At 42.2% G+C, this 22,720-nt stretch overlaps 1 protein-coding gene across 1 annotated transcript in view; it reads left to right on the top strand.

Annotated features, from left to right (window-relative positions):
- Positions 1–7,176: 7,176 nt before the first annotated feature.
- The window catches only part of KCNH1 (potassium voltage-gated channel subfamily H member 1), a 190,421-nt gene continuing 174,877 nt past the window's right edge, over positions 7,177–22,720 (top strand). Inside the window, exons 1-3 of the mRNA XM_064509627.1 lie at positions 7,177–7,286; positions 20,756–20,879; positions 21,125–21,231. Of these exons, the coding sequence (XP_064365697.1) occupies positions 7,214–7,286; positions 20,756–20,879; positions 21,125–21,231 (304 nt within the window). The 5' untranslated portion in view covers positions 7,177–7,213. The remainder of the gene's footprint in view (positions 7,287–20,755; positions 20,880–21,124; positions 21,232–22,720) is intronic.

Below are 22,720 nucleotides of genomic sequence, written 5' to 3'. Positions count from 1 at the left end.
GTTTTTATGCCTACCTAATTAAAACTTCAGATACGATGTAATCTGGGAGCCTGTTATGAGGTCCTCTTGTATTAGATGCATGGTATTCTGAAAAAAATGAAATGATGATCCACGTTTTAAAGTTGCGCTTTAAACCCTCTGCTGGAGAGCCACTTTCTATAGGTGCTGTGGTACTGTCACAGGCAACTTTGATGATGGCCATGCTGATGTATCTTAATACCTGTGTGTCTCCCAGCTCACCCACTCATCGTTCCCTGGCTTCTTCCTCTGTGCCATACATTGCAGCTATAGATTGGTTAGGTAACTGGAGTTACATTTGGGTGTTATGGTTCTTTTTTAAAGAATGTCCTGATATTGCACTGTGCTTTTTAGATTTTACACAGAAACTTTTGTAACAGTTAACTAGGAGCTGTTGTCTTTACCTTATAATAATCAATAGAAACATGTAAAGGAATCCTGCTGTGTTTCCTTTAAACACTTCGAATGTCACAGAGCATTTATATTCATGACAGAACATCTATAAAATATGAGCTCCTTACGAACATTGCACCTGGCAGTGCTTAAGCTGAATATATCATAAAAGATTAACCAGGATTAGAAATGGCATAAAAAACCACAGTGAGTGTCCTAGTATTTACAAAAATCAATAGCCCATCTGACTTTAGGGTCATTTGATATTAGTTGCTAGAATGCTGGTGTGCAGATAAAGGCATTGGAAAACTGCTATTAGGATACAATCAAACTTGGAAAACTAAGAATTCTTGTTAGTGCAACTGCAGAAGATAACAGTGAGAGATTAGTTAGAATGAGAAGATCACTAATCTGATTTCAAATTAAACATCTAAATTGTACTAAATTAGTTAGAAAGCACTTGTTTTTTTTAATCAGACTTGTGCTCCTAAGTAGTTTAGGTACTTCTGCGTATCCTTCCCGCTGTCAAAGCAAATACTGAGTAATACAGCTTGATCACAAGAAGAACAGTAAGTGACAAATATTTGATGAAAGGTTTGTGGGTTTCTTTTTGTCTTTAGGCCTTAGTTTTTTCAACTCTGGTTTCTGTCTGTTGACAGAATTTAAACAATTGAAATCCTATAAGCAATAGCTTTGGTCATTAAAGTTGTGAAGTACGAGAACAGCTTTAAAATACATGTAACTCCAAAAAAAGAACTGTGAGCATGTGTAAGGCAGAAATTATGAAATACAGGCCCTATGCAGAATTTCATACACTGTGTTGAGTATATTTTTGTACTGAGTCCACTTTGATGTCTGTTTCCTGGATAGCCTGCTATAAAATGTGGTACTAGCAGTGTCTTTATCACTGTCAGGCTCACAGTTAGGGTACTTCTGCCCAGAGAATGGGCAGTGTTGTCCTTACGAGATTTTTTTTTTTTTTTTTTTTTTTTTTTACTTAAATGAAAGATTTTAGGCTATGTATAATTTGGTGAGTCCATCTCCATATTATATAGGAGTTCTTGTTATGTTGTCAGGTATTTGGAAATTACTGTATCATAGAATCCAAAGTTTGTTCAGAAAGCTATGTCATGTCTTCTAGATCAAGGGCAGTGGCTAAAATTGGATGTATTAAGGCCCAAATAGAGAAAAAGAGATGGAAGGCCTGCTAGCTGGTCCAAGCGTGTTTGCAGCCAAGAGTATTTTCAGAAACTAGGCCTAAAATAGCTTGGTTTTGTTTTTGTTTTTGCACAGCACATGATGAAAAGGTAGGATTTGATCATTTAATTTTGGTAGCTGTTGTTCTACTGTTAAATCAGGGACTACAGAAGCACGGTTGAGAGAGAAAATGCAGTCAATGCTGTTAACACAGTAATACAGCCTACAGTGTTCCTTGCTACTTAATAGAAAAAATTGCCATCTGAGAACTGTGGGTCCCTGGGCTTATTGTGGCCTGGTCATAAAAATAAAAATCTTCATCACAATTATTTAGTGAGGGCTCCTGCATTCCGTTAGATTTTAAGCAAGCTGCATCTGGTTTGCTCTGCTTTACAGTGACCCAGACATACACAAAGCAAACTCAAAACCACATAAAAATGGTAACAAAAGACCTACCAGACATGAAACTAAAGGCATCTTGGTTAGTCTCTTTTCCTCCTCTGAGCAATACACTTCAGTGGGTCACCCACCACCTTTGCTCCGAGATGGCCATTGCACTGGGAGGAGGGACTGTGGGGCAGAGTTGAACCAAGGGGGCTGGACGGAGAAACATGCAGCAAAGAGAATGATGATAGATCTAATATCCTAATCAGGATTTTTTTTCCCCTAAATCTGGAAGGACAGTGTGTCAGCTCCTATTGAAATAAATACAAATAGACATGCTGTCCCAATGGGGAGAAATTTTCTGTGTCCATTTCAACTGTTCTAAGCAGGAACAGTTATTCCCTATTAGCCCACACTCCAAATGTTAGATGTATAAAAGACTAGCTTTTTACTCTCTGCCTTCAGCTTTGTTTTGAGAATTTTTTTTCCATTCAGAACTTAGGATTTCTTAGGGTTTTTTTCCGTATTTGTTCCCATAAAATGTCAGGAGGGAATTCAGTAATTCCAAAACTGGAAAAGTGTCCATATTTTATTTTTGACAAATTTGTTACGATCATTTGGGAACAGCTAACTATTACTCAGTTCTCAGATCTGCAGTTCTCTTATTCAACTGGATATTTCTTTAAGTTAAAAGTTCCATTTAGTTTTAGGGTACAGAAATAATTGATCCTTTAAGAACCTCAGGCTGAACTGTGACAACATCTGGAGCATTTTTGGTTAAGACAAGTTACAGAAATCAATTTAATGGTTTGAGTAAGATGCATAGCCATCCTTTTAAATTCTTCCCTTTTAATAGTCATTAGTGTACTTACTATATTATGGAGTCACCTTTCTTCTAAGTTTAGACTCTTGTTTCTCATTGCTTTTTCCATAACACAACAAATAGTGTTAATCACAATTAACTAAGTATTCATATATGTATGTATGCATGTAGTTAGATGGGGCCTTAGCCTGCAAACTTTTGGGGGTAAGAAATTTGTAAAATAACCGCTGTCTTATTGGTTTGACGTAAATAAATAAAGTAAATGTTTATCCATTTCAGTTTGAATTCAGATTTTCCTTTTTTGGTTTAGCCTCTGTATGATCTAGTAACTTGTGCATGGTCTTCTGTAATTTGTTTTGTATCAATTCACATATTTTATTTTGACAGTATAGCAAAAGCCATATGCTAGTATACAAATGGAAGTCAATTTAAAGATCAAAGGTTCCTTTTATTTTTAAGGTTAGTAGTTGTTTGTTATCATTTAAAATTGTTATAATTTTGTTTTATTTTTTGATTGTTAATTTTCTCAACAAAGAACAAAAGGTGGTGTGGAGAACAGGACAGAAATTAAAAAGACCTTGAATAAAACCACTGGTTTTCAATACAATTAATTAAATTTTGAACATGCTTGGCTTTCCTAACCACTGTTTTACTTTACTGATTTGATGCTGTGAAAGTGATATGACAGGTTGCAAAGAACTAACACCAATTCAGTGTCTAAGAGCAAAAGTCTTTTGGAACTTTGGAAGAACCGGGTTTGTTTAGACTGAAAAGGCTCTGGAATGAGTGGTGAGAGCTGAAAGAGGAGCAGTATGACAACTTTTTACATAATTGAAAACTTACAGAAGGCTTGGTGATTTTTGTGTCCACAGAAGAAAGGGTTTTTACTGTCTTTAAGGACAGTAAAACCTATGATTTAACCTATATTTTAGGATATTTAAAAAAATAATTTTTTTTCTTACCATGAGGTGTTGGAGCAGGTTACCTAGAGATGTTGTGTGGCTGCATCACTGGAGTTTTACAGTAGTATCTTTCAGGAGTTAACCCTGTGAAGAGGTGAAAGAAATTATCTCATTACATCCTCCTGTTCCTACATTTTTTTTTTTTTACATGTCATGAGGTGATCTTTCCCAGAAGAAAGACCAGGTAAAATAGAGCTTACTGTGCATAGGCTACCATTGTAGCACCAGTTTAAAGATTGTGTTTAGATCTTGACTGCTAATTAATGCAGTTGTATGGTTTAGTGAAGACATTCCATGAATTAGTGCCTGGAACTACTGTTTTTATTAATGATAGAATTATTCAACACATTTGTATATATCAACACTGGAGCTTCCAATCTCTTAGTAAATGGGTGGGCATAAGTACAGGTTGCTGCTGAAAAGGGAGGTCTTACCACTGCCTCCCCACTCTCAGCTGCCTTTCCTCCCTCACCACTGCTGGGTTTCTTTTCAGGCTGATTTCAGTTCAAGGGGGCTGACACCTGTGCACAGCTTGGATGAAGGCAAAGTGTTGCTTTTTGCAGCAGCTGCTCAAAGTGAAAGTGGAACAGTAGCTTAAGACTCTGCAGCCCAAGCGATGGTACCTTATAGCAGTGCTTAAAAGCTGTCCTGACCTAGGGCCTTTTTTCTGGGGGGGGGAAAGCTGGAAGAATATCACAGTAAAATACAGTTGAATGTCCCCTATAATGAATGATATGATCAGCAACCTCTGACCTGTTGTATGTTAGCCTTACATAAAGTGTTGGGTTTTAAGTTCTATCCAATAGGCTTCAGCAAACAAAAAAAACAGACAAATCCAGCTTTTAGCTTTCCCCCCCAAAATGATAGCTGAGGAGATATCTCTTCAGGTAGCCATCTAATAATGAAGTCAGAAGGATCATGTAATGTGTGCTACTTCAGATTGGACTTTCCTTCAAGTTTTGCATTATTTGTAAAATTTGCCAATAATGGAAAGAAAATGACTACAGAATTTAAAATATTCACAGTGAAACATTAACACAGTGTTCCTGTGCACTAATGGTGAAAAGCTCTTACCACCAGTAGGAACCATATTTTGCAGTGGAGAGAAAGTCTAAAAAAGGTAGAAGATAAAGGAGAAATCTTTCATTTTATATAATAACTTACTTATTTGCAGTGTTACGGGAAGTTAGGCATAAACCCCAGCCTAGCTAAAATGTTAACTTTGACACTGAGCTTGTGTGACTAAGCATGATACTTTGAAAAATCAGATAATTACAAACTGGACCAGATTTTTACTTGTAAGTAAATGAATTTGTGATTGAATGTGTGGAACACAAACTGCAGCCAGACATACATAGAGTTCCAGGGAATATATGGCTTTTCTTGTTTACTGTGTCCCTTTGCTCCCATTTCTGCGTACTTGCTGATTCAGTTTTCAGGGGGAAAAAAAAATTGCAAGGCCTCAAAGTTGCTGTAACGTACGCCAGCTGCCAGACACCTCTAAGACAGAGAGAGGTATTCCTGCACAGCACTGCAGAAGTTAAGATCGCATGCAGTCATCTAGGCCTCTAGCACAGGGGCTTAGAGAAATACGTAAATTGTCTTTGGGATCCCAGTTTTTCAAAACCTCACTCTTAGCTGCTAGCAGTTGTGTAAATCCAGCATCAAAGGCTACCATGATAATTTTTCTGGGGAAGCTGTCGGATAGCTAAGATAGCTTCAGGTTGTTTTTGTGCTGCTGAAGCTAGCAGTAGCTAGATAACCTGGCTCTTCGTATGTACAGTTCTTAGGGATAGATTTAGATGTGTAAAGATGCAAATACTTCCATGGGATTTTTCAAAATCCAACATTTCAAAATTTGGATTCTATTTGCAACTTCAGGTGCTTGATCATCTCTCCTAACTGCCTCTCTCTGGCAGTAAATGCAGGGATGGCCAGCATGCAGTTCAGTTCATGAACAATTCAAAAGCAGCTCCCATGATGCAGCTACTTCACATGCCTGACAGCTGGCTGGGTCATTCCGGGATTTTAGGAGTCATCCAGATCTCCAGCTGTGAGACAAGCAAGGCAGCAGCGGCTGCTGAGGCCGTTGCCCTCGCTGGGACACTCTGGGACTCACGGGTAGCTCATGCTGCAGTGAAGTTGTCACCTGCCTGTAAAATAACCGCAGAGCTCTTCCACCCCTCAGCTCTCCAAGATACGGCGGCTGCATGCCATCATCTTTCGGTTATAGCCACAGGCCAGTCTGCCTGGCTAAACCGAAGGGCCCTGAGACCCTTCCCGGGCCGTACACCACATGGCGCGGCACAGCTCATTTGCAGAGCTGAATGCTCCTGCGTCCCCAAACAGCGCGGCTGCGCTCAGGCCAGCCGTGGTGGTCTCGGCGGTGCTCTGACCTCTGCCTGAGCGCCGTCAGGGAGAGCGCGGGCTCTGTTTGGGATGCTGCTAGCAATTAAAATGCCTGGGTGGCTGTGGACCATTGTCCTGGTCTTGCTTTATTTGCTAGTATTGTAAAAATCATGTTTTTTTCCCCTACGTGATCACACAAAAGTATATTATTGTCTTGGACATGCCCTGAGATGCAAAGTCTGTAGGTACTGCACTTAATGAGGCATTACAGCAAGTCACTGCCAACAGCAGCAAGAAAGCCTGTTGTTAAAAAGATCTGAGTATTTCCCATTTACTGATAGATTGGTAAAGGGGAAAGAACAAAGCAGTTTAATCCCTGAAGGAAAAACCTTTGTAAATTAAACATTTCAGAGACATCAAAGATGTTAAGACCTGTCAAAGGTTATATTTAAATACTTTATCACATTGACTGAGCTGTTACTGGTTTGACCACGTAACACTTAGTAACCTTTTGAAAAAAATCATCTTGGGAAAGAACCAAACCTAAGGTGGGATGACAGAGGCAGTCACCAGCAGCAGGCCCGAGTCAGCTGGAGTGGGAAACCTCTGCTGCTTCACGGCGCGTCGCACCTAGCCCCGGAGGCCCTGGCGCCTGGGCGCCGCCGGTGCTGCAGGAGGGGCCGCTGCCCCCCGCGCGGGCAGGCTTCCCTCGGGGCCGCCGCGAGGGCCCAGGCCCCGCGGCCGTTGGCCCCGCGGCCGTTGGGGCGCCGTTCCCGCCGCTCCTCGCGCGCCCGCTCCCGGCCCTCAGCGGGCGCCGCGCCGCCGCCAGACGATGGCGCTGCCGCACCGGCCTTGCGGCGGGCGGCGACGCGGCGCCGGGCGGCAGGGAGCGCTGCGGGGAGGTCCGGCGGCGGCGGCGGCGGCGGCGAGGCTGCGGTGCGCGGGAGGCGGCGGGCGGGCTGATGCCGCACAGCCGTGCCGGTTCCGGCGGAGGCATGAGGCGCGCGGGGCGCGGGGCGGCAGCGGCAGAGCGCGGCGTCGCGCGGCCCTGAGCGGAGTGCGGGCGCGGCGCTCCCGCAGCGCGACGATGGCTGGGGGAAGGCGGGGGCTGGTGGCGCCCCAGAACACGTTTCTGGAGAACATCGTGCGGCGGTCTAACGGTGAGCGGGGGCGGGCGCCGCTGCCCCCCAGCCCCCAGCCCCGGGCAGGGACCGGGGAACCGGCGCGGCGCGGGAGGCGCTCTCCCCGCGGGGCGCCCCCGCGCCGAGGGGCGTTGAGCCCCGGCCGCTCCGAGGCGGTGCCGCTGGAGCGGAGCCGCTGCCGGGCTGCGCTGCCCGAGTGCTGCGGGGAGCCCCTGCCGCCGCCGCCGCCCGGGGAGCCGGTGCGCCGAGGGGGGCGGCCGGCGGCGGCTGCAGGTGCGCCGGCTCGGCGGGGCTGCGCCTCCAGCCGGGCGGGCTTGCCGGGGGGCGCCCGGGGGCAGCGGCCGGGCCGGGCCGGGCCGGGGGACGCGGGGCGCCGGCGGGGGCCGTGGCGGCGAGGGCAGCGCGGGTTGGGCCGCCGAGGTGATGCGGAGATCCAAGATGGTCTCTAGGAGGGGAAAAGCCGGCGCCGGGCGATGGGAGAGGGCTGCTCGTCTGAGTTGGACGGAAAGGTTCCTCATAAGTGAGGAGAGAGAGTTTGCCATTTTGAGGACTGAGGGGAGATAAATTTTTATTTACTTACTTATTTATTTTTTGCTAGTGTGCTGTAGCCAGGTCTTTCTCTTGGAAAACTGTGGAGTGGAAAATGCCTCGAATTTCACAATTGCATGCAAATTGACATTAATGTTATCCAGATTCTTTCGCTTGGAGACTTAGCAAAAGCTGCTCCCTCAGTAAGCCTGCGACCGTGAGGGCATTTATGCATCTGTTCAAACCTAAGCATGTGCATTTCTTAGAGCTCTGAGCCCAAGTTCTGCCATTTTTAATGCTTCCGTTGACTTCAATGGGGTTACTTAAGGGATTAAGAACTTATGGTGTGATGAAGAATATGCAGGATCAAGCTCCTTATGAAGGCAAGACAAGATGACTTAATTATTTAAAAAAACATAGTCAATTTTGTTCTGATAAGGCAAAGACAACTCTTTTGTTAAGCAGCTAAACCCTCAAATTATCAAAGGACTGCAAAGGATGGTTTGCAAGTCTTTTTTTTAATTATGGGCTATTATTGGAGAAATAGCCTTTGATAAAAACCAAGACGAACATATTTTCACATAGAATTGCAAGACTCCATATATAGGTTGTTTTCCTCCCCAACTTTCCTATAGAAAGGGTTGAAAACTGCGTGTCTGAAAAAATACCAGCCATCCTTATGGTGAATCCTGCCGTCTGCTTTGTAAAATGAAATGTTGCATTTCATTACATGCAGACTGTTCCTCTGATCTTCCAACACCAGTTATCTAATGCTTTTCTCTAGCTGCCTTGGGTTTGTGAATAATTTTCTTCGTTAAAAACCAAATTTCTCCACTGACTTTTAGTGCTAAGAGCTTAATTCAACAAATCAGTTGAGGGCTAGAGATGGGGGCGGGGGGGGGGGAAGGTCATGCAGTAGTAGCTATGCTCTGTTTTTCCCCCTCTTCCCTGGTTATTAAGACTGTGTCATAACAGAGCCTGGTGCTAGACGGCACAGGTAAAACGGCAGCACTCAGTTTCCAAATGCTCAGCAAGTCCTGAGGGCTGTAATAAGTACAAGTTTTTAGATTAAGTCTGATAGGAAGTGATGCACAGTTCAGACGTATTAGGAGAAGCTTTGGGAAGTGAGTCAGGTTTAGAAGCCCATTCCTTCTATAATGTGCCTTCTAGCTTTTGCTGGGCCCAGTCTAGCTGTGTTGTAAATGCGATGGCATCACATAAAATTGCTCTATGAATCAGTTCAAATGTGGGACCTTCAGCCTCTTCTAACCTTCATCTCTTTCAATGTAGCCTCCTTTCTCTCTGCATCTGGCTTGACTGTGTTGGTCAGCATGGGGGCAGTATGGAGACGTTCCAGTTCCTTGTTGCCTCTTTCTTCTTGGCCAGCCTACTTGGCCTTTGGGATGCCCACAGGAGGAGCGCTTAAATGGGCCTGTAAAGTTTGAGGTTTGGCTCCTCCTTCTCGGTTTCATTCAATTGGGTAGTAATGTGACCCACAGTGAAACTCTCTAGGTCATTTGGGATTTGCCAAATAAACCTTGGGCTTGTTGTCAAATTGTATTTTCTGGCACCTGCAAGTTAGGTAGTGCCAACAGATATTAAATTGATATGGATATATGAATATTCCCACTTTGAGGAGGATTCCCTTTCTCCTATGGGCTTGTTGTCAAATTGTATTTTCTGGCACCTGCAAGTTAGGTAGTGCCAACAGATATTAAATTGATATGGATATATGAATATTCCCACTTTGAGGAGGATTCCCTTTCTCCTATGGAAGGAGAGGAATTTAGTCATAGAGCTGAAACTGATACTGGACAAGTGTTTTACGTGTGGTACTTGTACATCCATCACAGTTGCAGATGAACTGCAGAAAACACTCTCTTGCTATGTGTTGTACACTGGGGGGGTTAACTCAGTGAAAGGGGCCTTATGGTAATAAAGTAATTGGCATGCAACCACTTTCGGAAGCACTACTCTAAAGACAACACTAATTATGCCATTTTTACCAGTAATTTAGCAAGTAATTCTTTGGACAGCATTTTATATTAGATGTGAGACTGGCAAGATGATTAATGGCTAAAGGTAATAGCGTATGTAAGCATGCTTACATGAGAGGTTGAGAGTTTTTCCCTTAGGGTTAGAATTTTGTTCATATTTATATTGCACCATCTGCAGCAAGATATGCTCCAAACTCCCATAGTCCGAATTGTCTCCTGAAGAGTTTTTAGGGGCAAGAGCTTCTCCTTAGGTTGCAAATAAACTGAGAGAGACCACTGGTTCCTTAGGTTCTCATTCACTAAATGCCAGCCAGAGGACTATGTTACAGTTAGAAGCTGCAGTGTATTTCCTTTCCCCATGTTGAAGTAAAGAAGGAATTAAGAATTTCTCCGTCCATCCTTGAATTGCTTCTGGGATGGGATAGCCTGAAGACAGCGCGCATGGGAAAGGATATGTAAAGTTTCATCAGCTTAGACCTGTGGACCTCATCTGGTCCTCTGTTATTTCACCTCACAGGAAGATATGTTGGATGGAGTGTGAGTGTAATAACGTTCTTCCTTCTTTGGAACGAGCATCTCCAACATCCTGTAGAAAGTCTGGAGAAAAAATCCGAAGGAACTGGGACACTGTAATCCTGCTTGCCTTGTATTTAATATTTAAAAGCTTTTTTTTTTTTTTTAACCAACTGTGTAGAATTAGAAAAATAAATGTTGCGTGTACTGCTTGGTTGACAAAAATTTGTTTGAAGCATTGAAATATTTAAAGACTAGAACATGAATGGGACAAAAAATGAGTCCAGGCTGTAAAACAGTGCAGTATGTAAAGAATCACTAGCCCCTGATGGTTACTGCTAATGTGATACTAATGTCCTCGGGTAATGTAATACACCCAACAGTATACAAAGCACTATAACAATAATAGTTATAATCTTGATTCATGGCCAAGGTACTCAATTCAAATGATGCAGTAAGTTATAGAGAAAACTAATTTTATGTGATATTTAATGCTTTATCAATAATTGGAGTCAAAAATACTTTAGGTTTACGTAATTGCTGTCTGGATTCTGCAGTCCTTCCATGGTCAAAATTCCCCCTGAGATGCATGAGAATTTTTCGTATGGAAGGATGACAAAACCAGGCCTTGTGTTTGCACAGCTTTGGAATTTCAGTGGAAGTCGCAGGCATTTTTCTTGTTTATTGATCAAACAAGGAGGCTGGAGGAAGGGCAAGTTTGAGGGTATAGGGCTTGTGTGAATGTCTTGCTTCCACTAAGAACACCCTAAGGAGACACCAGGTGTGGAAGCAAACCTGCACCCTTTGGAGAATGAGGTGGGTCCCCTGTAGAAGGAAAGAAAAAGCACTTTCAGACACAGATCCTGAGAACAGCTGCTGTTTTCATGGTTTATGGCATTGCTTCCAGTGGAGGCTGTAAAGTCCCAGTACAATAAACATTCTGCAGCCTGGCCCTCCCAATCTTGTACCCTTGTCTGAGGCCTATGAGAGAAGTTCGTTCCTTATAAACAGCTCTGAAAGTGAACAACCTGCTTTTGTCTTCAGCTAGAGGGAAATGCAAAAGAAACTGACATACAGAGTGAGAAACTAAACTGAGTTGTATTTTCATATTTTTGCACTTGAATAAAGTATTCATTTAAATGAAGTGTTGATAACCAATCCTTAACCTGACAGCGCTGTGTCTGCTGCAGCTTGGCTCTGCCTGCTTTCACTGCAGAACCGAAAGCAGTGAGGAGCACCATGTGGAGGCACAGACCTGGCTGCAGCTAAGTCAGTTTGGGTCTGGAAGCAGTGTAGGCATGTTTCTCCAAAAGATGAGGTTTGTTATCTTAGGTGTTGTAGGTCTAATCACTTTCAGACTACTGAGTTGTTACAGCAGTAGGACACACTAATATCAATGTGACAAGCTCTGCATCGCTCTTACCTATGCAAAGTAGACACATCTAGAATGGCTTTAGTTGTAGACTGGAGTTCTGCCATTTGTAGGAGTCACTGAGTCTTAAAGTAAAGAAGGGTGCCTAGGGTAGTCAGGTCTTGGGCACGGCTGAGGTACTACTTACCAACATGTTCAGTGAATAACATCAGTCAGTAAGAAAGTATTTTCATAATGAAAACAGAACTGCTGCTGTTGAAATAAGCAAACATGTTTTGGGGTGCAATAAGCTTGTCTCTTCCTTCTTGATGGAATATATTCGGCTTTCTGCCAGTTCACAAATTTCCGTAATGTACACTGGGTCTTCAACCAATGTTGGGTGAAATTCAGTCTTTGGAGAGGACCAGCTCAGAAGTCTTGTGCTGCAGGTAAATTAAGTCCCAGTGTGATCTAGCAAGGTTCTGTTGAATAGGGAAACGTTTTAGTGATTGTTTTGGATGTAAAACTACTGAGCAAACAAAGTTAACTGTGCGCAGGGAAGGGCAATATTGATGTATTCCTTATGAGATGCAGTGTCTGGGTTAAACTATCCTAACTCTTTAAGGCTCCCAGATGGGCTGACTTGGAAGGCTGGAGCAGACATCCAGGAGGTTTTCTGCCCCTTGCTGCCAGTTTAGAGTCTCATCCATCTTTTCTTGACCATCACTTGACTTCAGTGCGCTAATTTCAGCATAAAAAAATCAATGTAAATGTTTAGAGGGGTCTGGGCCTAGAGAACATTTTTATCTTGCACAGAAAGCATGTGGCCAAAGCCTCAGCTTGCACGGAAAACTGCTGGGTCAGTAATAAAATGGTGTTGTATGTACAGATTGGTCGTAGTGGAAGATTTTGTTTCTCTTGCGTTACTGTGGCTTGCCCTGTGCAGAGTGAATTTTATCCTCTACAAATCTGGCATCTGATGGATGAACCAATGAAGTACTCGCGTCCATCTCCTTTTGTATCTAATCCTACAAGACTCTTGTGTATTCAGAATTCCCTCTAGAAACATCTTTATCCAGATAAAGTCCATGAGTGTGGGGTTTTTTATTAGCACTGATTAAATCAATGCATTTGGGCATGCAAGCAGCAGACCGTCATAGACCACAAGGGGACAACTTGTAGGCTCAGTGTTAGGGATGCTTTCACAAACTGAGAATGAAACAAAGAAAAGGGTTTTGTTTCTTCCTGATCTTCCTCCTTTTCTGAGTGAACAACTAAGGAGACACTGTGCTTTTCATGCAATTGGTCAATACATCAAAATGTGTATGACATTTTTTTTTTTTATCAATATTGCTCGAGTTGAATGTAAAATGTTCCTTTGCTGGCTGTTATTAGGCCAAGAGCTTCTAATTTTGTTTGTGCATCTTTATGCATTTAGAAATATATGACCTGATTTCCTTAAAATGGCTTTTATAGTAAAGAAAAAAGTACAATACAGGTGTTTGATATGTGTTTTAAAATTAATGTTCTGAAAGCACAAGAAGTTCTACTGTGATAATTCAACCTATCAATCTATTTCTGCGTTAAATACTGGAACAAGATCATAAAACAAATCTCAGTGAAATCCATTAATTGGAGAATTTGTTAATGCATTTTTGTTACTCAGAAAGCTAAAAGTGAGCAGAGAGTTAGGTCTTGTCAAATGCTTTTAAGGCTCTTGATGGCTGTAGCTATAATCAGTAAATCATGGCTTTTTTAAACTGATGGAAGACCCATATAACTGATGCAACTAAAACATGTTTTTTCCTGGATTTTTATTAAGATCAGACTGGGGGGGGGGGGGGACCTCTAACCAATTACATGGTGAAGTCTCACTGTTACACAGTATTTTTGTCCTTTATTAAGAATGGTACGATGTATGACTTTTGCAGCTGATGAACCTTCTAATTTCTGAAAATTATCTCATGCTAGCTACTATTTTTGTCCAAACGTCTTTTTTTTTTTTTAACTCTCAGTATGACCACTACCTCAGAGATAGGCACAGAATGATGCTATGCATAAAACAGGAATGACAGCTTCTGTGCACTTTCCATTTCAGCGATTCATGTTCCATTATTCTGCACTAATTTCTATTTTACCTTTTTAAATACAGATAATTATCAAGACTTTACAGCTACTAATGTTCATATAATGCATTATTCTCTTCAATTTAAATTTTTCTCATGGTAGAGGCTTACTCTGAAATATTTACTATAACAATGCAAAATAACAAATGTTGAAACTGAACCATTTTTTAATGTATATTGCTGGCTGAAATTAGCATTCACTTTCTGTAATGATTCAAACTGATTCACTTGAAGTTTTTGTTTTAGTTAGTGTCTCCCTTATTATTTGTGGTAAGTATAATGAAATACGTTTTTTAATAATTCTTTTCAGCCTGTGCTTGCACTATGCTCTGTGTGCTATACAAGTCATGTTAGAACAGAGCAATGAAATGTCTGCGTTTAGTGGATTTTGTTCATGCTCTAGCAGCTGAGGAGCTTTTAAATCCCTTTTTGTTTCTGTAAAATGAATATTTTGTTACATAAAACTTTTATAAAACTTGTAACCCTAGATGAACCTATCTAGAGGATTTTATAGTATGTTGTTTTGTATTATAGAGTGAGGCTGCAGCTTAATATAATTTAGTCTTAATATTAAGGATGTACATTTTTTGAGGCCACTATGTCATTATTCTGTAGAGAGATCAGGTTGTTTAATAGGATATTTAAACATTGACCCGCTCCCACTCTAGAAATGAATACAAAGAGATACAGGGTGGATGTTTGTATCTGTGTAACTCCATTGACTTACATAAGAATGTGGGTGAAAGAGCAGAATTTTGTCTTATTAGTTTTCTTTGACTATGCGAATAGCCTTTCTGTCCTTTGAGCAGCTTTGTACTTTCTTTGGACACAGTTACAGCACTTCTATTAAGAGGAAAATTTGGTTGATTCCAGTGTCTTTCCTCCCTGAAGTGTAAGCCTTGAATCACATGGGTGCAAAGAAAAAATTGAATAGGTTCTTGAAGTTCTTTTTGGTTTGACTTATTTATACCGATTTAGAGCCAGATTTTGATCTCTTAAGTTACTTTTGAGCAATGTAACTAATCAGTGTGGCTAAATACTGCTGTTCTACTTTCTTTTTTGAAGGTAGGGCTCAACCTAAATAAAAATACATATATACCTATCCTGTGCAAATTGTAATGCAAAAACATAACATGAGCATGACTGTAGCAATTTTGATATAGACATATTTATAAACAATATTCTATTTCCATGCAGTGTATTCTTTAGCAAAAATGAAACCAACTCTTTTTTCTCTATATTAAAATGATACTACTTGTGATACAAAGTCACAAGCTTGTAAATACCAGAATTGTTTGGAAACTCATTTGTCCCTTGTACTTAAGCTCTATTATATAGTGTTTTATCATATGATGGTTGCATGAGATGTTTGTCTACTGCATATTTCTGATGCTGGCTGTGACATATCACCTATGCTGTGTTATGCCCTGCTAATGCAGCATAGTAGCTAAGGGGTCTCTTATCTCTGCCCCCCTCCCCCCCACATATACAGGGGAGTGATGGCCTAAATCTGTCATTTGCACCAATGCAGTATTTTGGTAATCAAATGATAGGGCAAGAACCCTATTTACTGATCCATTCTTCTAGTTCTGCAGTAGTGGTTTGTGCTTTTTAATGCTGTAAGTCCAGGTTTGCCCCACTGAAGGAGGGGCTTGAGACATGGTAAAGGAGACGTGCTGGTTTCTCAGTGTTTTGTTCACACCCAACATGATAAAGGTTGTTGTTTGTAATCAGGAGGCCAGTTTCTGTTCTGAGACTGATGGGAGTAATTAGCCAGCTTGATGAGGAGTAGGTCTGCCCACCATGGTAAGCCCGATACTCCTTCTGCTGACAGGTGAATAAATTAGGAGCAAATCTGAATTGCATGGTTGTGTGATGACTGTGGGGAAAGATATTAATATTTTTAAATTACATTTGTGCCTAGAGCCAACCTGAGCACCTCTGTGAATGTCTTTGCCAGACCGATATACATATCTGGAAGTGCTGTGGACACCGGTCTCTGTGGCTGCCAAGGTCTGTGCTACAGCTCCACGAGCAGAGGTTTTCTCTTGGTTGCCCCACGTGTCCTCTGTGCAGGCAGCGTGGTAGGAATGTGTCTGGCTGCTGGTCTCTGTGCTTCTGCCAGTGTGTCCCAGAAGAGTCCCACTGTGTCACCGACGGGACAGGGAAGGCCTGGCCTGTGCGTGATTGGTGTATCGGCCTCCTGAAAAGAGGTGGGGGGGGGCTCAGCTCTCCACCAACCAGGGAGGCTGGGGTGCTTTGGGTGTGACTGTGTGGCAGGACGGGGAAGTGATGGGGAGGAAGCATTTCAATAACTTGATCTATCCTCTTTACAAGGAAGCAACCTCTCCTCAGTCAGCTAGTCCTGAGCTCTCAGGCATTTGGAGGTTTGAGCTGATGGGCAGTTTCCATTAAATAAAGTAGTATATGCAACAATGAGATTCAGTAGATGTGGTAATTTTGTTGGAGTTGGATATCCTACAGACTTGTTATTGCTGCTGTCAAAGGATCGGTGTTATTTGGAAAGATGTTTTCTGAACATGATTCTTCCCTGGTGATGTATTGTGTAAGTGGAGGAAGGTACTGGTTTTGGTGACTGAGCGTAATCCATTCTTACATTTTGGAAGGAGTTCAAATGTTTTTCTCTCATCACTTTAAAGCAGCTATGACTAGCTTAAAGCGATAATTCAAAACGGGACTGACATTTGAGTGTGTAAAGGCTGACGTGTGGATATACCACATTGAACGGAACTGACTTGGTAAAAACGCAGTCTAGAGAATATGAAATGGGGCATTTCATGAGCAGCCCGTGTGGCGGACCCTGATCAGCAAAGCCTGCCCTACTCATGCAAGTAATGGTGCTGCCTTTGAGATGCTGCAGTTCTTGTATTTCTGCAGCAGGAGCAGGATGTTAGAGAAATATCCAAGTAAGTCTGTGCCTCCCAGCTGCCTTGCTCAGTCTGTGCCAAACACCTCTGGGAAGCAGCACAGTCCAGAACCCCAAGACTTCTTTTTCATGAATCTGCCCTCTCCAGTTCTCACCTCAGCTCTTCTTGGAGCTGACAAGAAGGGTTGGCGATGCTTATGGCTTCTCCTTGTGCCAGGCAGTACTGCTAACCCAACTGACACCGAGGTAGAGATTTTGGGCTTGATTCCATGGTAAGGGAGGTGCAAGCTCAGAGAGGTGCCTTAGGTCACTATATAGTCTAAGGACTGCAGCTATCATATGTATATTTTATTCCCTATCTTTGAAGAGGATTTAGCAGTGAATTCCTTTCCATGGTCTTCCTCTGACCTTCTCCTTTCCTGGCCTTGTTGACCCACTTGTGAGTCCCCAAGAGGCTTTCTCTGTGATGCTCAAAGAGTTCACAAGAGCCATCCCTCCTTGCGCTTGTTGTGCAACAAAGCCACAGCTGTTTCCTGGCCTCTGGAACCCTGTATCCCTGCAGACAGACAATATTTGTCTCAGTGGATGCTATTTAATATTTTCTTCTGTTAGGAACAACTGTTTAACAGATTATGAGCTGTCTCCAAGCAGCACGTTGTCAGGGATGTCAGTGCAATTGAATGTAAATGATAGCAATGAGAACAGCCCTTCTACCTCCGGGTTATCTGTCAGAAGAAACGATGCAGGGGAGTTATAAGTGGGAGTCCTTATTTTAGGCTGTGTCTTACTGGTGTTCATACAGGCAAAACACCATTGTCTGAGACACTCCTGCTGAAGAAATACAGACATGTTCTCCATGTAGGCATAGAACCACCTTTGTGTCATTGTTTTATCTTTTAAGAGGTCTGGGAAGAGGAGTGAATAACTAGGAAAAAAAATGCCTTTTTGTCTCTGAGACCAGTTCTTTACTGTGTGGTATGAGGGCAGAATCTTCCTCCTCCACACACTGTGCAGACATTGGGGTTCCCACACTGTGGGCTTTGAGGCCACAGTGAGTAAAAACAAAAACAAGTGTAAGAAGCATGGAAACCACCAGTGCAGATCACGTCTCCCTTCACCACAAAATTAAGGACAAAGGAATTGATCAACCCAAGGAAAGGTGACAGAGGGTGGTGGCTTGGAAACCTCTTTCCTGGCCTTGCTGTTTGGATACCGCTATGCTACAATTTCTCTCTGCTGCCTGGCTGCTGTATTTGCAGGGGTGAGTGGCAGCTCTGTGGGCTTTCAGCTGCACAGGGAGTTCCCAAACACCAGTCCTTGCAGGGCACTTTTTTGGTTGTAGGGGCTGCCTGGATGAGCACTAAAAAAGTGTGGCAATGAAGCACGCCAAAAGATGAGTCAGAGTTATGGTGTTGACTCCAGAGAATGGGTCCAACTTCAGTATTTATTGCCTGTGTGCTCGTGGCAAAGCCAGGTAAGGCCTGGACCCAAGAAGGGTACAGGTACATGAAGTGGGGGCTACCTAGAAGTGGGACACTTTTTTATAAAAGAGCAGGATCCTCAAAACCCCTGCCTTACTCATTGAATTGATAGGTGCCCAGGTTTTTGCCATTAAAGCTTCATAGGCACATAAAGATCCCTGGACACTCACAACTGAACCCAACCTGGATTCTCAGATGAAGCATTTTACCCCCTACCTCCCTAAGAAACTCGCCTGATATGGACTAACAGGATTGCCTAATAGAGACACATGAAATACAGCAGACAACTGACTTAAAAGTTTGCCTAGTGAGGATGTTGGCATCTCTGTATTCAATGGCTTGGTAATTAGAATGGTTATTCAGGACTTGAAATGAAGGCTGGGCTTTCACTGCCCTCAGGTAGCTCCTTATCTCCTAGGGGAACAACCAAACTGCTGGGCTGTCAGGAGGAAGGGAAACGTGTGCATGTTCTCTGAGCACCTTTCTGAAGCTCTGCCCGGCCGAAAAAAAAAAAGAATCAAGCTCCACTGGGCCAGAATATAAGCAAATGGGAATGTGGCTCTGTGACTACTGCATTAATGCCGTTTGCCTGGCACAAGGGGTAATGGGTATTACCCGCAAGAGCTGTTCTTATGTTAAAATATTGGGCATTGTAAGTACTATAGGAGAGAAAAAACTTAAAATACACTCCTTTTTTCAGTGTTTTCTGTTGCTTGCCTGTTTCTGTTTGTTGTGTTAACGCTTCTCAGTTCTATTTCCCCAACACTGTGCTGGGAGCTTACATCTCCCAAGCCTTTGGGAGCTGGGCATCTAGGAGCTAGGCTGAAGAAGGCTCACCTTTTGGTGCTTAAATTCCTTTGTGGACTCAGTGCTTTGTTTTTACCTATAAAAAAAGGTAAACAGTCCTACCTTCCAAAAGTGTTGGGAGGCTAGATAAAAGTAGGATCAGCATAGTAATGGTGGTCAGAAAAGTACCAGAGATAGCTATTAATAAAAAATGGAGATTACTTGTCTGAAGACAATGTTGAGGTTTAAGTGCGAAAGGAAAGTAACTACTTAAATTAACAGAAGCTTTTCAAGGAGCTCCTGAGGAAGCAGAGAGGAGGATAGGTTACCTTTTGAGAAGGGGAGACAGCAGAAAGGAATGAATGCATCAAGTAATCAGCATCATCGAGATCAGGGCAGAACGTGACCTAGCATTTATATTTGCATATTTTCTTGTCATTTTTTTGTACTTCCTGATGAAATTTTAAAAATATCCTGACAGAGTACAATGCAGTGTTTATAATAAGCACTCAAAAACACTTGCTTTAGCAATGAGAAATGACTTGGCTTACTTATTCATAGGAAAGGGTAAAAGACACGTATTGTTTTTGGAACAAAGTGCTTCAACCAAGCAAAAACTATGGTATTTAAAAGAGGCTGTGCGAAACAAAGCCGTTAAAATGTCCTGAGGTTATACTACTGGCATATTTCATTCTAAAGAGTGTATAAAGATGCACTTAATCTTGCACATGGGATTGGGCAATGGATTTAGATAGCTACAGGAATGTTTTATTTAAACCTATTTAAAGTTTGCAACAGGACAAAAGATTTTGAAAGGGGAAGTTAAACACAACTTTTTGTAATTAATAGGTAAAATGTCTTGTTTGTATCTCTCGCTTACAGGAACTGTTAATGGCAGCTGTGTTTGATCAGTCAGGGTCCTGAAAAGTAGACAGCATAGTGAACTCCCTTAAAGACTGCCCTTCTGTATCAGTGTCTTTTAATCTCTCATGGCTGCCTATGCTCTTTGCAGCCATGAAAGGAGTCCCCATCTCCTCCTGTCTGTCAGTGCTCAGGCAACAGCACTGCTGTCCATCTTGGCACAGGTGTAGTTATTTGGCTCCACAAGAGCCAGAGCAGCACAGAGCCATGCTCTGTGCCCAGCACAGAGTATGTTCATTATTTGAATGAGATCTCAATCATGCAAAAGTAGCATGCAAAGATCCAGTAAGTATGGAAGCTTGAATCCTGCTGAGTTTATTCTTAGGGGCTGAAACTCATTCTAGCTTGGATAGCCAACAGAAAGGTCTTTCTGCTAATGTGAGTACTAAGCTGAGTTGTCTGGTGCCTAGGTTGGAGCACTGCACTGTACGCGTCATACAAAAAGTATTTGAGTTTGCGTGGCCAGCAGCGATGGGTGTTTTGAGAGGAGCCACTGAGCCTACATTTGGAAGAGAAAGCTCCCTTGTGTACTGTGCTGGCTCTGTAGAGGCTTCAGATTCAAACTGAGTGTCCTGATGGATCAGTGCATGTGGCACAGAAGGAAACAGTTTGGTGAATCTGCCTTCAGACAAGAGATGAATTTCACCTGCCCAACATCATGTGTTTCATTTGCATAAAACCAATTTCTTCAGTTTTGTGCAAATAATTAAAATTTCCTTAAAGTTAAAATTTACTTAAAATTAGCACAGGAAATAATCCTATTGACTGCAGTGGGAACAGTATCTGGGAACAGCTGTGCAGGGATTGAAGAAGTCAGGATCAGATCCCGAGATTAATATTTCCACTAATGCAACTATAGGCTTATCTAATGTCTAACTGATGTGTTCTTTCAAACAGATACTAATTTTGTCTTGGGTAATGCCCAGATAGTGGATTGGCCCATTGTGTACAGCAACGATGGATTTTGCAAGCTATCGGGATATCACAGAGCAGAAGTTATGCAAAAAAGCAGCACATGCAGGTATTTGAGAACATATTTATTTTCTGTTAAATAGCTTGTAGTATTGTGCTTGTTGCTTGAGGAAAAAATAATCTGTTTATTCCAGTTTTGTCTTTAATCTCCTGGGGCTGCATCTGTCAATTATGCTTTGTAGGTGAAACAAAATCAAACAAGGGCTATTTCTAAACAGGTTCTCTTCATACTGTAAATAAATGGCTTTGTGCCTTTGTCTAGTATCTGACTCAAATTCCTTGCTTTATTTGCAGTTTTATGTATGGAGAGCTGACAGACAAAGATACAATTGACAAGGTTCGTCAAACATTTGAGAACTATGAGATGAACTCCTTTGAAATCTTGATGTACAAGAAGAACAGTAAGTAGTTGATTTGTTTGTTTGTTATGTAGGTGTGCAAAATTGTTTTAAATTATAGAGTAAACTGCATGTCTGTCAGCCTGGAGGACTGTGATGTTTAATTTAGGGTAAAATAAGGCCTAGTTCTATCAGTTAATGTACAAGGGAAGACCAAGAGTGTTGGGGATGAGAATCACTCACAGATGCAGCCAAGGTCTCTAGTTTGTTTTGATGTTTAGAGCAATTTGTGTGTGATGCTTTAGGACAACACTGTTAAGGTTCCAATAGTAGTAGTAATACCTGAGGTAGGTTCTTGTTATGGAAATTGTGCTTTTTTTTTTAAGTTTGATATAACAAAGCTAGTACTTAAATGTAGTTTCGGAACAAAAAGAACCCATGTTTTATTTTAGAAGGTGAACTTATTTCTTTTTATTTTTTCAGATGAAGCCGTCTTTCATTTAGGACAAAACTATTCCCCAAATACGACATGACATTGCTAGGAATTTTAGTCTATGGCTGCACATGTCAGCAGATTAACTACTTTTCCAAAATTTGTTGCCCCACCCTAGTGTCGCCTATGTTCTGGCACAACTTTCATCTGCCTAACATGACCTGAGAAGCACATCCACTAGGATCTTCAGCCTTGTCAAATGTCAAGCTAAAAGGCTCTATTCTGTAACTTTTCTTTTAGTCTTAAAGATTTTTGCCTTTTGACTGTGAAGCTGCTAGTATCTGTCTATGGAGAGGGTACCTTACAGCAGTATCCTGCTCGCAGCTGCGTCTCATTTCGGCTATGGTCAATATTGCGCTAGAATACAATAGTGGGCAGAGGGGACTTTAACCAGAATGTATAACATGAACTGCTGCAATGTAATTTTCCAGAGTTAGCCTCATTGCTATGCCTTAGTTATGCTTAGAAGGACTGTTTTTTGTGGGAAAGGAAATCCAGTCTCACTTCGTGTGTGGAGTTCTTGTCTTTCTGTTGACATGGCTAGCTAGTATTGACTGTTAGAGTCTGGCAAGAGAAACACAAGCAATTCATGTAAGCTACTGAAGTTAATAACTACATGCTAGTGCTGATCTATGGATCTGTGGGGCTGCTTGTTTTCTAACAGAATGAATCTGTTCTTTTAAGAACTGGTGGTGTCAGAGTATGTGTAATTGGCTTTTGCCATCATTTAGGGAAAAAATCTGTAAGCGCTTTTGGTTTCCTCTCTCTTCTGGTCTTTTTCTTCTCTCTCTCTTTCGCTTGTTCAAGCCATCATGATCTCTGACACTGCCATTACTCAGGGCTTTTCTGGAGCACAGCTTTGCTAGTCCAGCTCATTAGAAAAGCTATATGCACTAGCTGGATGGCCTTGCTTTGTGCTGCTTTCTCTCTAGTGTCATCTGCCTCCAGTGTTTACCTGTTTCCTAAAGCTCACTTCTGATCTTAGCTCAGTTAATGGCCATAGGGACATATCCATCCAAAGACAAATACATAAGCTGTTGTCATGGGATCTAGGAGGGT

Source organism: Dromaius novaehollandiae, chromosome 3 (genome assembly GCF_036370855.1).
Source record: "Dromaius novaehollandiae isolate bDroNov1 chromosome 3, bDroNov1.hap1, whole genome shotgun sequence".
NCBI classification, from domain to species: Eukaryota; Metazoa; Chordata; class Aves; order Casuariiformes; family Dromaiidae; genus Dromaius; species Dromaius novaehollandiae.
Note: the sequence above shows the minus strand (reverse complement) of the source record. Positions and strands in the feature narration are given on the sequence as shown.